At 53.4% G+C, this 18,320-nt stretch overlaps 5 protein-coding genes across 5 annotated transcripts; 2 read left to right on the top strand and 3 right to left on the bottom strand.

The window, feature by feature from the left end:
- Positions 1-392: 392 nt before the first annotated feature.
- GGS23DRAFT_579388 (uncharacterized protein) lies at positions 393-2,788 on the bottom strand. The gene is made up of 2 exons (XM_051517052.1): positions 1,234-2,788; positions 393-1,176 (listed from the first exon to the last, which is right to left on the bottom strand). Exons 1-2 carry the CDS (start codon positions 2,435-2,437, stop codon positions 515-517), a joined length of 1,866 nt encoding a protein of 621 aa, XP_051369603.1. The 5' UTR covers positions 2,438-2,788; the 3' UTR covers positions 393-514.
- A 635-nt stretch (positions 2,789-3,423) lies between these two features.
- On the top strand, positions 3,424-4,976 carry GGS23DRAFT_606655 (DUF1479-domain-containing protein; the record flags this gene model as incomplete). The annotated part of the gene is made up of 3 exons (XM_051519925.1): positions 3,424-3,808; positions 3,871-4,593; positions 4,654-4,976. 3 exons carry the CDS (start codon positions 3,424-3,426, stop codon positions 4,974-4,976), a joined length of 1,431 nt encoding a protein of 476 aa, XP_051369602.1.
- A 1,025-nt stretch (positions 4,977-6,001) lies between these two features.
- On the bottom strand, positions 6,002-7,007 carry GGS23DRAFT_579374 (uncharacterized protein). Its single transcript, XM_051517051.1, has one exon. It carries the CDS (start codon positions 6,644-6,646, stop codon positions 6,302-6,304), a length of 345 nt encoding a protein of 114 aa, XP_051369601.1. The 5' UTR covers positions 6,647-7,007; the 3' UTR covers positions 6,002-6,301.
- A 1,174-nt stretch (positions 7,008-8,181) lies between these two features.
- GGS23DRAFT_606654 (uncharacterized protein) lies at positions 8,182-10,636 on the top strand (the record flags this gene model as incomplete). The annotated part of the gene is made up of 2 exons (XM_051519924.1): positions 8,182-8,325; positions 8,678-10,636. The coding sequence occupies 2 exons, from the start codon at positions 8,182-8,184 to the stop codon at positions 10,634-10,636; spliced, it is 2,103 nt and encodes a 700-aa protein (XP_051369600.1).
- A 1,897-nt stretch (positions 10,637-12,533) lies between these two features.
- Positions 12,534-18,320, bottom strand: GGS23DRAFT_215450 (phospholipase D). The gene is made up of 2 exons (XM_051511924.1): positions 12,761-18,320; positions 12,534-12,650 (listed from the first exon to the last, which is right to left on the bottom strand). Exons 1-2 carry the CDS (start codon positions 18,169-18,171, stop codon positions 12,644-12,646), a joined length of 5,418 nt encoding a protein of 1,805 aa, XP_051369599.1. The 5' UTR covers positions 18,172-18,320; the 3' UTR covers positions 12,534-12,643.

The following is an 18,320-nucleotide window of genomic DNA, read 5'->3' as shown; positions in this document are numbered from 1 at the left end:
TAGGCCGCTGCTTATATTGAAGAAAAGCAGCGTGGGTACGCTGTAACGAGGATCCGTATAGATAATAGACTGGCTATCTAACTGCTAATAATTAGCCTAATGCTGATCAGACGAGATTATAGCTATAAATAGCTGTAATTTATTAATTAACTAACTGAAAAGTTAGTAAGAAAAAGATTAAATATTAAAAGGTAACTGGAAAGGTATATTAAAAAGAGTAAATTACTTTAAACTATAATATTTATAGAATAAAAATTAAATAATAAAAAACTAAGTAGAGATCTTATATAAATACTTATTGGAAAGGCTACGTAGCTTAGTCCTACCGTAATACTACAATACCTAGACACTAATACTATGAGAGTATAATTAATAATAAAAAATTAAGCTTCAGCATGTTTAGGCATATTAAAAGGTAGCCCGCAGAGAGTGGCCTGTAGTTAAGTGAAACATAGTGTATATTTTACCGCCAACTAGTACGACCGCTAGTCTAGTGGTTAACGAAAAAGTTAAATTATCCCCAAAGCTGTTGCCAGTCGAACCAGTTTGAGGAAGTACCAAAGTCGAGATTCCCATCAAGAGCAGCATCAACAGCGCCCAAGTTAAAGGTAGGGTCGAAATGACCGAAGACGTCCCAATCCGGAATTGTTTCAAGACCTGGTAAGTCGGTACCCTCATGGTTAGAGTAGACAATAACAGTATCGCCGACGTCTGAAGGCGGAGGCTCACGTTCTCTCCGTTGAGTTGGCTCCGCTCTCTTTGAGCCGTTTACGAGGCCTGTTTCTTGGGTAATCGAGGCAACTGCCTTGTCCATTTCTTGGAGGACTTGCTCAGCCATTGCCACGATAGTCTTCGCTGTCCAAAAGGTGTCGTCGAGGGATTTTAGTAGCGAAGTGTTGACTCTAAAGGCTTCTTTACCTCTGCTTCTAAACATTGGTACGTTGCTGTGACGCATCTTGCGGTAGGAGACGCTGAGGGATAAGGAGAGGCCATACGGAATGATGGGCATATACGACAACTGGCCATGAAACTCATGGCTAACGATGGATGTAATCCGGTCTGCAGCTAAAGACCGACGACTATTTGTTGCCGGAGCCGGGAGTGCCGTTGAGCGATTCTCGGCCGGAGACTGGCTCGAGAGGATGGCAACCGAGTGGTAGAAAATCTCCAGAGACGCTTGAGACGGAATGCGGTTAAGGTACGAAAAGGCTAGGCGACTCGGGGGAGGCTCACCTAGGCAGGAACTAGGCGCACGCGTTGCGCCTGCGTCTAGGATCATCTGTTCGAAAATGGGTAGGTCGATGATTATTTCTCTTTCTAGTCGGTTGCCCGGACGGTACAGGCCAATGACTTTGTCCAGCAACCCGATAATCATAAGGAACAGACGGAAAAGAGGCGGCTGTTCAGAGATGCAGTTGTCCAAATTCCACCCGATATCCCGTTCGTGTATCATGCAGGCCCGGCCATAGAATGCGCTATTCAGTCGGTCCAGTGCCCAAAGGCAACAGAGAAGCGACCGAGCAACTTGACTATTCTCATGATTGTCCCCAGTTGCCATCTGGAGCCCTAATGTGTACATCTGATTCACAGCATGGCCATTCAAGAGCGCAGGAATGTCAGCGTCATCGGAACAGCTAGGTTGCATATATAAAGACAGCGCGGCTAGGATACGTGTTAGGAACACCCGGTTTGTAATGAGCCGAGCATCGAGAATTGTCTGGATCGAATTGGAAAGCGAGGTGCAAAAGTCGTGACGGGAAAGTAAGGGGCCGTCGGCGTTGAGGCGAAGGTGACGAGCAGCCTCCGGATCTGCAGCAGCGGCCAGGCTGATGATTTGCTTCAAAACCTTGCCCTGAACCTCATCCTGGGGAGCCGACACAACGTGACCGCCCAGGATGGGGAAAATCGGATGCAACTTCTCCAGATAAATCCGGCGAAGGACGGCATAATCCGGCGCCGGCGGGCGACATACTAGGCAATTCTTCCATACGTATGCTTTAAGCATATCTTGAACTGCCTGCCGTGAAGGGGAGGTGAGAGCGAGAGGCCCGGACAACTCGGATGGCCGGGTTTCCCGAGATTGCCATATCCCCAATCCACCACGCACCGACACATCGCGAGTAGAGCACAGGCTCGTTGCCTCCATAAGAATTGCTTCAGGGCTTAGATCGCCTACGAACCGGGAGGCCGGCCCCTCGTGGGCTTCGGTTCGGGCGGCATGGGGTCCAGGTAGCGAGTCAACCTGCGGAGGACTTAAGGGGTCGGCAGAAGCTTGGACAGTAACACCACGTGCACCCTCGGGCATCGAATCGCCATCGACGCCACCCCCATTATGAGCACACCTCTTCTTCCGCCGACGGCACCTTGAACAAGCCTGAGCAACCTGCTTCCTCTTCAGTGGCAAGCCGGTTGAGTCGGACTCTACGAATCTGACCATGACAGCGGCCAGCAATTATGCTCTAGAGAAGTCAACTCCGACCCGTTCCGAGCACTCTGCCTCTTATTCAGCCACTCCCATACCCATGGCGCGCCGTGCTGCATATAGTCGGTGTCGGTGGGAGCAGAGAAAAGCGCGGACGGAGTCCGGCGGGCAGGAGGGTACGGAAAGCATAGAGGTAGGGGGAGGCAGGTAATAGGCCAGGGACAGAGACGAATAAATGCGTACCTTGGTAAACACGATACACCACCCGCCGCAGTCCTAAAAGCCGCAGTAAGGAAGTGTGGTACGGACGATCGAGTTACTCCGAATGCGTTGACTCTAGCAGCTATCATAGTTGTGGGCGGAGCGTGCAACGACAACGGATAATGGGCGAGGACCATAATATCCGACACAGGAGGTTCGCAGTTGTATCGGACTAACCGGATGCAGCAACTCCGCTTGCGGGATCACGACGGAATCCCCATCTTGGCTTGTGACTAACCCAGCAGGCAACGAAGTGGAACAGCGCTAGTCTAGTCCATGTCATCGTATAATTGCCCAGCAACGCATCGAGGATCTCCGACGTAGTCACATACCTATCGTAAGCAGCTGCTTCAACAAACGGTGTTGGAAGACGAGCTAGAAGAGTCGATCCCCTCCACCCTCGAGTAACAAAAAACCCGCCCTCGCCGCAGCGTAGGTAGGCTTGGGGACCCGAATTAGTAGTCCCGCAGTCGCGGGATGATGGCGGGGGCAAGGTAAGACCGATGCTCGACATCATGGTTAGGCGTATTAAACACCTGCCTCTGATATTCGAAGGGGAATCGACTTCCGCCTTTTCCTGTTCGATTCCCCGGTTTGTTCGATGTCTCTTCTCCTACCTCGCTCCGAATATCTCTCGATCCTAGGTGGTCTGTTTGGGTCTTCATCTGATCGCCAGTCGCGTGAGAATGCTTGCGAGACGCCTCACGGCCGGTGCCTCACTGCAGATGCGGTCGGTCATGATGGCTGCCGCCCCGACTCAGGGTAAGAGAGAAGGCAGTATCGCCGATGCGTTCGTGTCCCTATCGGGGATTGCCCGATCTCCCCTTCCCCAGCGATATCTTGAACATAAAAAGGCCCTTGTAGAAGGCCATGAAAAAGACGTGATCGATAGTTGGAATAGACTTCTCCCTCAGCTTAAGAGAGAGAACGAGACGATTTACAGGGAAGGTCCACGAATCATTCCAACCATCCGTTTTCGAGATTTAGACCGCGATCTCGTAGAACTCCGCAGCGAGATCGAGAGACGAGGTGTTGCCGTCGTCAAGGGAGTGGTTCCCGAAGAAGAGGCCCGTTCACTCAAGAGTGAAATCGAGGAATATGTAACGCAGAACCCCCATACAAAAGGTCCGCATGTCTTTCTAATTATCAAGACCTAGTTTCACATAGCTGACTTGGATTGTTGAAAGCGTTCCCCCCACACGATCCTCAGGTGTACGAACTTTATTGGTCGGCGCCGCAGATCCGCGCCAGAGCCCATCCGAATCTACTTCGAGTCCAGGCCGCTCTTATGCAGAAATTATGGCGCACGTCGGATCCGCGAAGTGCCTTATCCATGTCCCCGTTATCGTATGCCGACCGACTTCGTATTAGGCAGCCGGGCGACGCCTCCTTTGCCCTCGGGCCCCATGTAGATGGAGGTAGCGTGGAGAGGTGGGAACCAGATGGGTACGGTCGCGGTGGGGTATATAATAAAATATTCGAAGGCGTTTGGGAAGAATACGACCCGTGGGATGCTACTACGCGAGTGTCGGCAGTCATAGACAACCACAATGGACTGGGAGCCTGCACGATGTTCCGCATGTTCCAGGGCTGGCTGAGCATGAGCGCCACAAATCCGTTCGAGGGGACACTCATGGTAAATCCAGCGATCAAGCTCTCAACTGCCTACTTTCTCCTAAGGCCCTTCTTCCGGCCGATAAGTGATCTCGATCGTGTGTCCGTTGATGACTACCTTGCTGCGGAAAACTGGGAATTCGCGGGCTCGGAGATGACGAGCGAGCTCCAAGGAGCCACCCCCGGGCATGGTCAAGAGCTGAGCACGGTGTTACACCCTCACTTGGATCTCGAGAACACCATGGTGCACGTTCCGCCTATCAAGCCGGGAGACCTTGTGGTGTGGCACTGTGACAGTAAGTAGCTGGATGCGTACCTTTAGGTTGACAATGCGGAGGGGCTGACACGTCAATTAGCCATACATGCCGTCGACAAGGTGCATAAGGGCCAGTCAGACTCGAGTGTTCTCTACATACCAGTATGTCCGTTAACGGAATCGAATGCCCGGTATCTTGTTCGCCAAAGAGAGGCGTTCTTAAGTGGCACCCCCGGACCCGATTTCCCGGGCGGACGAGGCGAGGCCGACCATATTAATCGTCCAACGGAAAGGTACCTTCGCTCGATTGCTACCGCAGAGGGATTACGCGCGTGTGGGTTCCAGAAGCTCGCACCAGATAACGCAAGCACCGTCGGGGCAAGGAATATGGTTTCTTTAGCTAACGAAATACTCGGATTCTAGTTTATCAACGAAGTTGTCACGTCGGGATATGCCTCCAGCTATTGATATGTGGAGAGCAAATCTAGCTTACCTAACCTAGTTGAGCATGCATATAGGTCACAGCTAGCTTCGCACTTTTGACGACCTCGACTGTTGAAGCTCGATTTCGCCAGGATGATCTGCCCCTTATCGCAGAACTCGACTTTCACGCCACTTTTACTCAGGCAATTCTCTCCGGTCACCCGGAGTCTGGTCTGACTCGCTGGATGTCAGTGAGAATGCGCTCCTTGCTCTTGAAGATAATGGAAATTGTAGCGCTAGCTTTGAAATTCTTGAACAGTTCTTCATTACATGGCGTCTGCGATGAAGTGCTAACCAAACTACCGGAATCGTTAAGACTATAATATAAGAAACTCGAAGATGACGATCAAAAACACAAATAGACAAATCGTCCGCGGTAGTCGCAATTTAGCTGCGAGTCACCTTGACATCAACCGTACATTAAACCGCACAGACTTGGCAGACATCCCGGATTTGGGGTGTCACCCGAGGATCGCCCCGGACTGCCGCTGGCGACGAAAAATGAGAGCAGTTGGGCACTCAAGTCGGTTATCAGAGTCGACATGTCCCATACCCAAGCCCAGGTGTACTTCCCAAACAAGTTTCTTCAGCATAATGCGTACAACGTGGCTGCTATGGCCGCTTTCATGGCTAGTTCGACTTGACAAGACTACAAGAGGCTCTCCGGGTTGTTGTGAAGCGACATGAGGCCTTGAGAAGCGCCTACTTCACGGATACGGTAGCCTCTCGACCCGTACAGGCCGTACTTCCCGAGCCAAGGATCCTACTGGCCTGTCGAACGGTCTGTGATTATAGTGAGGTGCAGGCGTGGCATTGACAACTAGAGCTACCCTACTGTTTGAGGTGCTAACGTGGAAGAATTTAGGCATAGAAACAGAAGCTGCTACACTAAACCGAACCTCGATGAGAGATTGAAGTTTACAGCGAGGATCTAACTTCCCACGAATTGGGGGGGGGGGGGTGTCCGGGCAGGTTCTTGAAAGATTAGTTGGCTATGTCTGATCCCAACACCAGGCGCCATTCGGGTCGTGGGGATCTCTTCCTAGACTTGGTTCATCGATCAGTCCCAGGGGCTCAAGCTGCGCGCGAAAATGTCCGTGATGCCGGAATCCACGGACGTCGGAATAGGTACTTTATGTAGGTACTGCACTCCTATCTGTCTTGCCGTTGGCCGAGGCCGAGGCCAGTGGTAATATCCGGTCTGTCGAGACGATTGTTAAGGCCGGTCTCATGAATAGTAGCGATAAGGGAAGTCCAGATTGAATTCATTTTATAAACCCGGCCCGGTCCCGCGTAAAGCCGTCGTCGAACACGATAAAAGCAACGAGAAGGTCCGGAGACGGACCGGGTCGCAAGGAAGCAGCTGCGCCCACGATTGTACACGCAGACATCTGCGTAATCAACTCGGCGATCTCATTAAGTTGGACTCGGAACCTATGGATTCCTGAGGTCGTTGGAAGCCGATGGGTAAAATGCCCATAATCATCAGCGACGATTTCAATTCCGGAATATGGTGACGGAAGGCAAGCTACGGTGATCTCCGCTGGCCCACGCACATTGGCAAGCTTCAAGGTAGGTATTAGGAACAGTCTACTCATAGCCTGCGGCATGCTCTGCGTAACCTAATTCTTAGTTCGCCTGCCCTCACCCCGATATTTCGCAGCGCTACGGACGGGCCTTGGTGGTGTCCGTATGTTCGTAACGCGAGATACTCGGATGGTACGGAGCGTGGAAGGGTGACGCTATGCCTCGTCATAAGCATGGCCATTCGCGTTGGGCTGGCTCACCCAGCTTGGCCCCCGTTACACCGGTCTAGGAATGCGCGATCTAGCATCAAGCGGACTTTGCTGCAGCGTTGTCTCTCGCCCGAGATAAAGAGTGGCGGCCGTTCCATAGATCTGGCTTAGCCAGCATGCCTTTTCCGAACCGCTGTTGGCCCACCCGTGTATATATGATCATTGAAGGTTGAATATTTCCCGGACTGTGTTCTTTGGCGAGAGCATCCGGTCTCCATCCGCGTTATGACTGCCACCCCCACCATCATCAGTGATACTTAATACAGGCATGCCAGTGCCCTACAAATACATAGGGCTTGGAATCTTATAGGGCCTGACAGGGCTTCAAGGTGGCCTCATCTGGCTCCCCCTGAGAGTGGCCTTGGTAAATTAGGTACCTAGCCCACTAAGATACCTACCTAATCCACTTTGGTAGGTACCTAAGGTAGGTACTTCATACTACCTAACATTACCGTAACATTGGAGGTAACCTGCCAAGTCCCGTCTTACAGGTGGACAGTGAACCGGTGACGTTCCGGGCCCGCACATACCCACCTCAGGCGAGGCAGGTAATAGAGCGCATGTGTGTGTACATCCAATCCAACCAGCGCGCAACGGACGGACATGCATGTAGGTACCTTGTAGGTGCAGGGCGGATGCAGGTACCTACCTCCTAACCTACCTACCTATACTATATACCTACCTAGGTAGGTATGTACCATATAAATAGAGAGGAGCCCCACTTGGCGAGATGGGTCAATTGATCTCGTCGCCTCCACTCTATTGACTGACTGACTGACTGCACCAGCACGCGGACGCGCAGTAGGAATCTCTTGTAGATCATCATACTCTTCCTTTTTCTTTGTGTTTTTTTCAGCCTTCCAAAATTCCATTCCCCATCCCTCTCCCCCTTACCGTGTATACTTCTCCTTTTCTCCTTTGTCGCCTGACTGCCTTCACCTGTAGCTACTATACGTGCCCTCGCATCCTCTACCTAGTGGTGGCCTTCAGCCTTTCTTTCACTACCCGTGACGTTGGACTGCACCCCCTCGTCCACCCAGTCCATCTCGTCTCCCCTCTCTTCTCCCCCCTCACGCGCTCATATACACATGCGCACTCTGTCTATCTTTACCAATGTACCTAAGGTCCTAGGAGGTATCTTTGATGTATACAAGAATAAGACGGTTACTTCCGGCCCATCCCCTATCACTTGTACATGCATCGTAACCACCTCCCGTTGGACCCAGCATGCTGATCTCCCGGCCAAGTCCAAGCGACCACGAGACCCCTAACGACCCCTAACGGTCGTCATGGCTAACCCTCATCACCTACCTGCAGCTCTGCCGGCTGACAGTGACAACCACCACACCATGGACGCTCTCTCGGCAGCGCGTCAAGAAACGCCGTCTATGAAGTGCTGCTGCGGTTCTGTGGGGTGCGTTTTCTTGAGACACAATTATTCCGTCCTCGCTAGCGTCGAGAAGGATGTCCATACGGCGGCACGGATGGGTCAGGTATGTTTCTTTCCGTCAACTAATAATACTTGCGAACTCACTCGAGATTCTCCTACCCCTCAAAAGGGGCCCAAATGCCAGCGAGTCTAGCTCATCTCGAGTTTCCCCAACTCTCTGTCTCTCCGTCTCTCTCTTTTCTTAAAACAGCTCCTCGCATTCCTAGCCTGCTTTGTTAGTCTCGAAGCGTCGGGATCAAGTGAATGAACCATTACAGAACCCTCCACTGTAAATGCGCCTCGGTGCTGCTATGTAGTTTTGCTTCTCGCCCGCTCGAATCTACATTTCGAAAATCCCCCAACAACCGTCCATTCCCACAACTATGGCTGCTAAGTCTCTGACCTTTGCGTTGCAGGCCCTGCTGGCCCGCCACGAGGCCTATATGGCCGATGCAGAGCGAGATCGCAGGGAGCTCACCGCTCGGATTGAACAGTTGGAGATGGACAACAAAGAGCTCGAGGCTAGAAACGCGAAGACGATAGAGGATAATAGGAACCTCCTAGATCATCTCGAGGCCCTCAACAGTTCCATTGTCGATTCCGAATATCGCATAAAATCCCTCGAGGCCACCCTGCTTTCGTCACAGCAGACCATCCGCCGGCTAGAGGGGGACACGGCTCGCGCCGCCGCGTTAGAGCGTCAGATCCTAGCTCTCGAGCAAGAGCAGGCGGAGCTGCAAAGCCACCTGTCTCTGTCCCGGGAAGAGGCCAGATCTGCCGCATCGAGATGGAAGCGGGCGGAGCGGGGCATCAACGACCTACAGGAGCAACTGGAACGTATGGAGAGGGAAGCCAAGGAAGAGAGAGAGCACCACGTCGAGATGATAAGTCGAATAGAGCGGCAGCGCGAGATGGAGAAGGAGCTGAACACCGCGGCTGGCCGGCTGAAGGGAGCTGCTGCTGCTAAGTCGCTAGATCACGGCAACGGCAACGTAGGAGGAAGCAGTGTCGTGTCGCACTTCGTCCGCGATCTGCTCCAGGATAACGCCAATCTTCAGTGTGGCATCGCGGAGCTGCGCGAGATGCTCATGAACTCCAACGACGAGATACAGGCTCTCCGGGACCAGCTCGCATACCACCAGCCGCTGGAAGACGACCGGGCGAATACCATGTCGACGCTCCGGGCAGAGCTTGAGCCTTTGGCCTCTCCTGTGACCTCGCCGAAACCTGCCCCGGAGGTCCACATCCACCACCATTACCACCTAGAAAAGTCGAAGCAGGAGGCGAAGAAGCCCCGAAAGAAACGCGCAGGGCTGGCGCCTGGAATTTTCACACCTCCCTCGAGCTCGGCGCCTAGCACACCCCCGAATGGTCCGGCACGGTCTTTGCACACTCACAAAGACTCCCTACTCTCTAACTACTGGTCTGATTTTGCGCCTTCCTCGGTGCCCAGCTCGCCTCTGTCAAACAACCGGAACTCGCTATTCGATCATGTAACCGATTCCACCCCAGCTTCACCGACTACCAGTATAGACCCCATGTCGCCTTCGTGGCATGCTACTCACCACAAACAACTTTCAAGTTCCTCACGGAATTTTCAATTCCCAAATCTAGCTATCGTGCACACGCCTACCCGGGCCCATCCCGTCATCGAGGAATCCTACGACGAGGATACCCCCCCGGATTTGACCACCGCAACCGACGACTCTACCGTAGATGACGTTACAACGTCCTCGGAGCATCAGGATATGGGAGACGACGAACTTTCGGTGACCATCGATGATACCGGCGACCATCGGACGCCATCGATCCGCCTCCGAAGACCGCCATCGCACGAATCTATCATATCACTCTCCGGCGGTCTGGATATTCACACATTGACATCGCGGCCTAGTCAGCTTACCCTACGTCATCTCGGCTCTGCCGCTTCCGTAACGGGCAGTAGCATCGTTACTGCACGACCCATGCTCTCGCACCGGAATGCAAATCGAAGCAGCGCAAGGCTGCGTGAAGATTCCGACACTTCTCCTGTGGGGAGCCTACAATCCGTCTTGGGGATCTCCTTGCGAGATTCTCGTTCGTCCAGACTCGGGAAATGGGTCGGTTGGCGGCCATGGGGCGGAGGGGGCCTCGGAGGGACCAGCGGAGGCGGCATTTCGGATGCGAGTAGCGATACATCCACGAAAACGAACAGAGGGAAGGGTGGCCAGAAGGCGGCGAGCCGCCCTCCCGGCATCAACCAACCGGGCGCGATCCCAGGGTTTCTCCCTCATGCTGTCGCAGCGCAGCGAAAAACACTACCCACACACACTCAACCCGACGTGGTCGATCGCGACGCATTAATGGAGGGTCTCGTTGAAAATATACAGTCATAACCGATTATCAGCAGAACTACGGGGAACTCGGTTGCTCACACCTCTCAAACCTGTTCACCTACAACCCAGGAGATCGGCTGCAACCCGTCCGGTCCTATATACGTATGTCTGCATCTCAACATTACGTTCCGGGGGCGTTCAATCCGCAATCACAGATCAAGATACACCCCATACCACGCACCGCCACCCCCTGAGGTATTCGCAACTACTGTCCGTATGTGCGATCCGAGACTAGGACGTTATAGATGTCTTATAACTGGGCGGCAGGAATCGGTAGCTGGTGAATATGCGACGAGCTGCGAAGGCATACTATTGTATTATCCTCCTCCCTTACCACCATCCCCCAGCCCCCGCGGCCCCAGGGCGGGCCCTCCAAAAAAAAAATGCTAGGCAGCCCAATTGCGGGTTGCCGGCCATCTGTCCTTCTATTCCCCTTTGTCACTAGCATTGGTGTTTGGCGTTGAACGGATATCGTGCCGTTATGGGCACAACAGCATATTCCCCCTTTTTAATCTTCGGTCTCAGGTGTTGAAAAAGGCGCAACGCGACAGTCGCGTAGTTTAAGCATCCAGAAGGATAGCCTAGCGATGAAGAGTCCAGCATATGTACCATTTCTACCAGCGTAAAGAGGAACAGACGCCTTCATCCTTGTTTTCTATTTTTTATTATTATTACACATCTACCTACCTACCCCCCTTGGACAAGTCTATCGGGTGTCTATCCATGTACGCATCGCTGCGTCAGCCACCTTCTTATCTACTCCTTCTCCTGTTACATCCATAGGCCTATTCGCGTCCCAGCCGCCCGCTCGGCTAGCATTCTACATGTGTACATATTCAGACTATATTCACAACAGTGATCAGATAATATTCCCAGGTAGTATCGGGGTTGTTCTTACCTGTGGGGAAGGGGGAAGCATCCTAACAACTGGGTAGCTTGCTCCTGTCGGATGAGGGAGGAACGAGGAGAGACGGGACAAGAGAGAAAGAATAATAATACTAATCTATAATATCTTGTCGCGTAAAACGTAGACGCCTACATTCACGCTTTGCGGTATGTAGGCTTATATAGGCTGGTTCAATTACTACGTGACATATCTTCAACGTCCAATATACTCCAAACGTCTGGGCAAAGAATTCTACGCCTGCCTGTCTGCTCATTTGTTACTGCATATCTGCCATTATGTCCCCAGGATCTCTGCGAGGGATATAGGGGGTTGACACATGTATGGACTTCAGCCGTTTGTGGTCCTGACTGTGCACATATGCCTAGTATATTTACCCAAGTATATATATGTATAGGTATGTGTATATATATATATATATATAGCAACGTCTGCGAGGGAATCCGTACCACGGTAGTAACGGAGCAAGGATAGGGAATATCATACTGTGACAATATGTACCAATATATATATATATATATGCATGTGTGTATGTGTGTATTACCAACAAAAGTTGGACCACAATCTGCCTGTATCTCTCCCCGTCTCTATCACCCTCTCCCTTCCCTCCCCTTCTCCCCTTTTATGCGAGGTTCCCGCAGTTGTATTATGATTACCTATGTACATGCACCCACACCCACATACACTAGCCCCTTTCCCCCACCCCGTTTCCCCACGAGTATGACAACGGCGACAGTGGTCACTATAATGTCGACAAGGCAAAGGCTTATAAACCTCCCAGAGTACCTTGTCCAGTTGCTCAAGAGCGGCTTTTCCCGCTTTATAAAAAGAAGTCTATGACCTATGGGGTGCGGGGGGATACCGGCGGGTGCGCGGTAGGCCATCTTTACCTATCAGATACATAGGTAAACGGATGGCGAACGATTTAAAACACGGTGCAATCCCCCTATCCTTTCTCTTCTACTTCCTCTCCCGTCCCTTCTCCTCGGCTCTCAAATATGGCAGTCACAAAGCCTCACCGTGTGCTTCTAGTAGACTGTCTAGGAGGCAGAATGCGACAACCTCGAACTCAAGGCATTCGTGGAAAGGAAGGGAGGAATCATTCAGTCGCTAAGATCACGTTAGTAACTACCAAAAGAGTTCACTTCGGGGCCTAGATACAAGCTTTCCAGGTATCAAAGGGGGGGAAGAGAGGGGGGGGGGGGGGGGTGGAGGCTTACTATATTTCCTTTGGCGCTAACAGGTCTGCCTGGTACAGCCAGTGGTTATCCTTTTCCTCAGTCTCCAACCAGTCGTAGGGGAACTGCACAACCGTTCCTTGAATCATCCCGCATAGCTCCTCGGCTTCTTCGCGGCTCAGGAGTTCATACGGAATCCCGGCTCCGCGTCGGCTACCCTTAGTCGTGGCCCGCCGTCGACGTCGAGTAGAATTGTGATTATATGGGTTTGTGACACTGCCTGGTTCCGGTGCTGATTTTTCGTAAGACGAGAACGTTGCTTTCCGGTCCCGTCCCGCGTTCTGAATGTCTAAGTGCGCGTTGTCATGCAGGCCATCATAGGAGGGGAATGGGACGTCCCCAGCTGGTTGGACTGGAGAAGATGCTTCGGCAGAACTCTTCCCGCGATCCTTCTCGGAGTCAGGGCCGAAGTGAGATTGTCCACTTTCTATAGGATGGATGCCGTCCAATGTAGACGCCTTTTCGTTCAGCGCATTCCCGTCAGAGACTAAAACTTTCGGATTATTCTCAGCCGGATCGACAGCGTGTTTCTCAGAAAGCTCTGGGCCTCCTTGACTAAAAGTCGGTGCTGATTCGGATTCATCATTCCTCGAGCCTCCCATACTCTCCTTGAACCTGCGCGCGTAATCCTCGAACTCGGCGTATTCCTTCCATGTAGACACCTCGCTATCGGGCATGCACCGGAAAACACGCCGGTAGAGCTTCGTATTATTGACTGCGACACGCATCCAAACATTCTCCCAGAAATCGGGGTCGACCGGGTCACGCATACAATCCTTGTCGATTTTGGCGGGTACTATATCGGCCAGTAGAGGGTTCGGAAGTTCATTTCCAGATTTCGTGGAGTCCTCTGGGCGCCCCTGAGCGCCGCTCATGTCGGCGTCATCCGGCACCGGTAATGCTGGGGGCTGGCCAGGGTATGGCAACTGAGGCTTGACGGACAAATCTGGATGGGGAGGGGGGAATTGAGCGTTGCCCTTGTCGAGACCCCGGTGTGAAGAGCCCTTAGCAGATGCTTCCCGAGGCGTCCGACCAGGCTTGGTGTCCTTGTGGTTTTGGGAACGATTGGCCCTGTGGAGGAGAACCTCGTGCCCATTCATGACGACAGAATCGCTTCCTAGGTCGAGCCCCATGGCCTGTGCCGCCTTCCAGTTATCCGGGCCATACCCCTCGACATCTCTCTTATGTTTCTCATTATCGTGAACCCGCGAGTCACGATCCAGGGACTTGCCTTTTGAGGAGCTCGAGGGGTTCGAAGAAGCTGAGGACGAGGACAAGGACGAAGTATAACCGGCGTCTTCTCCCGGAGCCACATCATGGTTAAAGCTGGCTCCGCGGTGGTAAGTGCTAGGCCCCGCGGACGTCGCACCCAGCCCGCCCGGTGTCTCATCGTCGTCCCCATATATATTCCCCATCTCGGCTTCAAAGCGGGCATCTGCACTGATCTCTGCCTGCCTCTCCTCTTCGGTTATCTCATCGACGTCCAGTCCAAGATGCTCTCTCATAAGCCTCATACGAAGAGTGTGAGCAAATCGGCCGACCCGGTATTGTTTCCCACCCATCGTTGACCACATCATTTCAGTGTCTCGAACGATGGCAGCGACTTCGGAGTCTCGGTTGCCTAACATCGAGCGTTCGTTGATATTAGCCGACCCTATTAGGGCAACCCGGTCGTCCACGACGATAGTCTTGGCGTGGATATACAGCTGTTCCGTCACAATCTGGTTGTCGGCACCGATGCGTCCCCACTGCCGTAAACTGAAGAACTGGATGTAGTCTTCAGGCTCTATCCCAGCCGCTTGCAAACGACCAAAGATCGAGTTCGGGCCCCTGCATATACTGCGGTACTGGAATTGCATAATCAAACGCACGCTGCTCCCCTCGGCCTGGTCGACCGTATTCTGGAAACCAGGCACGAGGGGAATGATGATACAGCACCGCCACTCCTCATTCTTCTCGTGAGCCCTGATAATGCGTTCGACGAGCGCATCACCGATCCGGTTCACTACCCTCGTATTCATCGTCTCGGTACTCGTGATGAAAAATTGATTCTCGATGTAGACGAAATGTTCCGATTCCTCGATCATTTTTACGTACGCTGACTGGATGCTGTGCTCTCTCAAGTCCTTCGGGTAGCCAAGAGACCAATCGCCAGCCGAACGCAGAATCTGGACCTCACACGTGCCCGACAGACCGAGAGCCTCAAGATCCACCGGGTTCGCATCGGGCGGAGGCAAAAGGAAGGGTGTTGGCCGAGTGGGCTTGCGCTCCCGTCGCAGGTAATTCCACCGCTGAACAAAGTGGCGGGTCAAGTCGCGTGCTGGCTGGCCCACAACTTGCATCGCAATATCGTGCCAGGGCATTCGAGGAACCTTGCTCCTGTCATACATTTCTTCGTAGGGCTCATTTAGTTTGAAGAAGTCTAGCACGCGGGGGTTCGAGTAATCCTTGCCGGGGAACAGTTGACAATGTTCTGCATCTCTAGGGCTGTCTCCGTCGGGCTCCATACCAGTCGGCCGATCATCCGCGATTGGATGTTGGGGGTTGTCCCAACGGCCGAAACAGAGATCGATGCCACCCAGAAAGGCAACATCGTGATCGACGATGCAAACCTTCTCGTGGTGGGCATAGAAAAACTGGTTCTTCTTCAGCTGATTTGGGGACCTCAGAACCAAAATATTGTCGTGCAGGTTGAGAAGGGAGAACTTGGTGTACTCCGAATCTATAGGGATGGCCTGCTCCACGTTTCTGTAGATGATGATGAATATCTTGACACCTTCCCTAGCCTTTCTCTGCAGCAGCCGATCAAGACGCCACTTCTGGCTGATACAGGCAGGACGTCGCATATACAGCTCGGGACTGAGCCACCAGTCGTGGATATAGATGACATCCTGGGCCATGCTTATGGCTCGAGAAACATTCCACATGTAATCCCTCCCGTCGACGAGCCACTGAGCGAACGCGGCCGTTCTCACAGGCGCAAAACTGTCAAACCTGTGGCTCTGATGCCATTGTGTCTGCTTCAGCATATCCAGGACCGACTCCTCAAACTGATGCAAGACCGTCTGGTTCCGGGAGAAGAGCTTGATTTTTCGGTCGACTGAATATATCTTGAGGGTATGGTGCTTTTCGTGGAACTCTTCGTCAGTAAGGTGGCCACCTTCATTCTGCTTCCCTTTTCCCGCCTCGACCCGCAATTTAGCGCCGAACCGCCGTAACTTGTTCTTCTTGGACACGACACGAAAGTGCGGGTCAACCAGGTAGACGTCGTAGATATTCATCGTTGATGGCGATTCGACGACAGCGATGTAATGCTGCCTGACTAGGAACCACTTGCGGCTATGCCGCGCGATGACCTTCTGCGGGCTTAGTACCCGCCTGAAGTCGATGCCGTTCGTAGATTGTATGTGCAAGTAGCACTCCTTTCCATGAAAGCTGCCCTCGGCAGCGAGCCGCACGCCTAAGGCAGAGAGTTCCAGAAATTTACAGAGGCGATTGCTGTCGGCGCGGAACATGAGCCAGTGGACCATTTCCTGGAGGTACTTCTCGAGCGTCTTCCTCTGTCTTTCGATATACTTCTTCTTCAGCAAGGCGGAATTCTGAGAGTTTGCCGGGGGCACCTCGCCATTTTCCGCTAGTCCGGTCGACTGCCGACGTGGCAAGAAGGTATTGATGCGGGACTTCTTTCGGTAGGCATTCGGCCGCCTCTCGTTGTCGCTGGCCGTCCCCTCGGCAGCCGTCGCTTCGCCCGCAGTCATTTCGGCGACGGTGTCATCGGCTCTAGTTCCAGGCGGCTTTTCTTCCTCGTCAGACTCTTCGAGATTTTGGTAGGTTCGCAGGTAAGGGAATGCTTTCCTCGGAAAACGAGGTTGCTTCGGGCGGATCCGTTGGTTCGTCGTGGCCTGAAGTGTGATATCATTCTTTAGGGATAGCTTGTATTTCCAATGGATATTCCAGATCTCTCTGACGCTCCGAGTAACCGTCCATCTCATCCGGCTAAGCCCGCTCCCGTATTCCAGGGCGATGGTGAAGATGGTATGCCGCTCGCTCGTGCTGTCTTCGGGTCGGCTATTGATTACCCGCAGGTTCAGCTGCTCGAGGAGAACGGGTATGCGCTTGTTCCCGTGTTCATCTCTCTGCAACATACTGGCGAGGATGACAACGGCCGGCGTCACCGCTCGGAGCTCAGCCATGAGTTCTGCAGACTTGTAGAAATCGAACTGGTCCGTCCTCCTTTTACCTAGCATTCGCAGCGTGTTCTTCACCTGCTTCCACCGTTGGACGCCGAACGTCGCAGCTCGATCGGCACCTAAGAACGGTCGTTTCGGGGTCGTCAGCCAATCGCCATCAGACATCCCACCAGCACCAAACATTTCCGAGATGCGGCGCCGGTGGCCAGGGGTGCGAGGCTGCGGGCTCTCGGCATCCTCAGCAGTAGCATTTCTAGTCCGCTGGGCGCCAATCCACGAGCTACCGCGGGCCCAGTTGGGTCTCCGGCCGATTAACTGATCGCGGCCCTCGCCCTCGGACAAGCCGCCACGATGTTCAGCAGCTTCGGGCATCGTCGAGCGCCTCGCCATTGTGTTTAAACGGCCCGGATGAGGAGAGTCGAGGTCGTCCATGGGTCTAGGGCTGCTGGGGGCGGTAAATACGTCCAACTGCCTCAGGCGACGCCGCATCCTTTTCCTTCTACTTTTGGGCAAATCTCTATTCTGGTCCTCGTCACCGCTTGCCTCCACATCAGCGTCGCTCCCCTCCTCCTCATCGAGGGTATCTGGAACCCTATGAGACCTGCCTACGACAGGCGAGGCATTCGCGGGCTGAGCTGGGTGGTCCGATACACTGGAGAATTTCGGCGGCTGAAGAGCAGCCGAACTGCCTAGGGTGGACCTCAGCTTCGACACCCACCTTTCGCTGCGTGACCTATTATTCCTGGCGTCGAGGTCTCCTTCGTCCCACGATCCGTGCGGAGACTGTTGTCGCGGGGGATCGAATAACACATCGGCGTGAGCAAATTGCACGCTAGGTCTCCCAGGAGACACGGGCTCCCCTGGTGCGGCGGTACCTTGATCGGGCTCTTGGCACAGGGTATTTCGCAAGGGAGATAGAGAGCGCGCGGGAGCCGGTTGGCGGTAAGACGCGGGCGCCAGGCCGCCGCTCGCGGTGGAGGGGCCCCCATTCAGATAATCCAACGGGGGATCCGACTCGGGCGCCGGAGGGGGACGAGAAGCGGCATCGTCGGGAGGACTGCTATGGGAAGGAAGAGAGACAGACGGGAGGCTGCTCGCGGCGGTCGGCAGAGAGGGCGGTGGGTCAGGGAGTGTAGGTACAGGAGGAGCACGAGGAGTGCTCGCCATAGGAGAGGTCGAATGGTCTCGACCCGGGGTTGACATGGTATCTGATAGGCTGAGAGGTAGCAGAAACGTAGCGTCGAGATGCAAGGCGGGAAATTCTGTTGCAGCCCCGGCGACTTAGGTCTACCTGCTCGCGAGCAGATAACAAGGCTGCCCGTTGTCTGACGGTGTCTTTCTCAGTAGCATAA

The sequence above is a fragment of the Durotheca rogersii genome, assembly GCF_024521655.1.
Source record: "Durotheca rogersii strain YMJ 92031201 chromosome Unknown GGS23scaffold_21, whole genome shotgun sequence".
Taxonomy (NCBI): Eukaryota; Fungi; Ascomycota; class Sordariomycetes; order Xylariales; family Xylariaceae; genus Durotheca; species Durotheca rogersii.
This window is presented reverse-complemented; position numbering and strand designations above follow the sequence as displayed.

Bases quoted from the DNA above. Each gene is read 5' to 3' on its own strand.
- GGS23DRAFT_215450 (XM_051511924.1), bottom strand. From the start codon at position 18,171: ATGTCAACCCCGGGTCGAGACCATTCGACCTCTCCTATGGCGAGCACT.
- GGS23DRAFT_579388 (XM_051517052.1), bottom strand. From the start codon at position 2,437: ATGGTCAGATTCGTAGAGTCCGACTCAACCGGCTTGCCACTGAAGAGG. The intron at 1,177-1,233 runs GTGAGCCTCCCC...TTCCGTCTCAAG, and splicing joins TGCGCCTAGTTCCTGCCTAG to CGTCTCTGGAGATTTTCTAC.
- GGS23DRAFT_579374 (XM_051517051.1), bottom strand. From the start codon at position 6,646: ATGCCGCAGGCTATGAGTAGACTGTTCCTAATACCTACCTTGAAGCTT.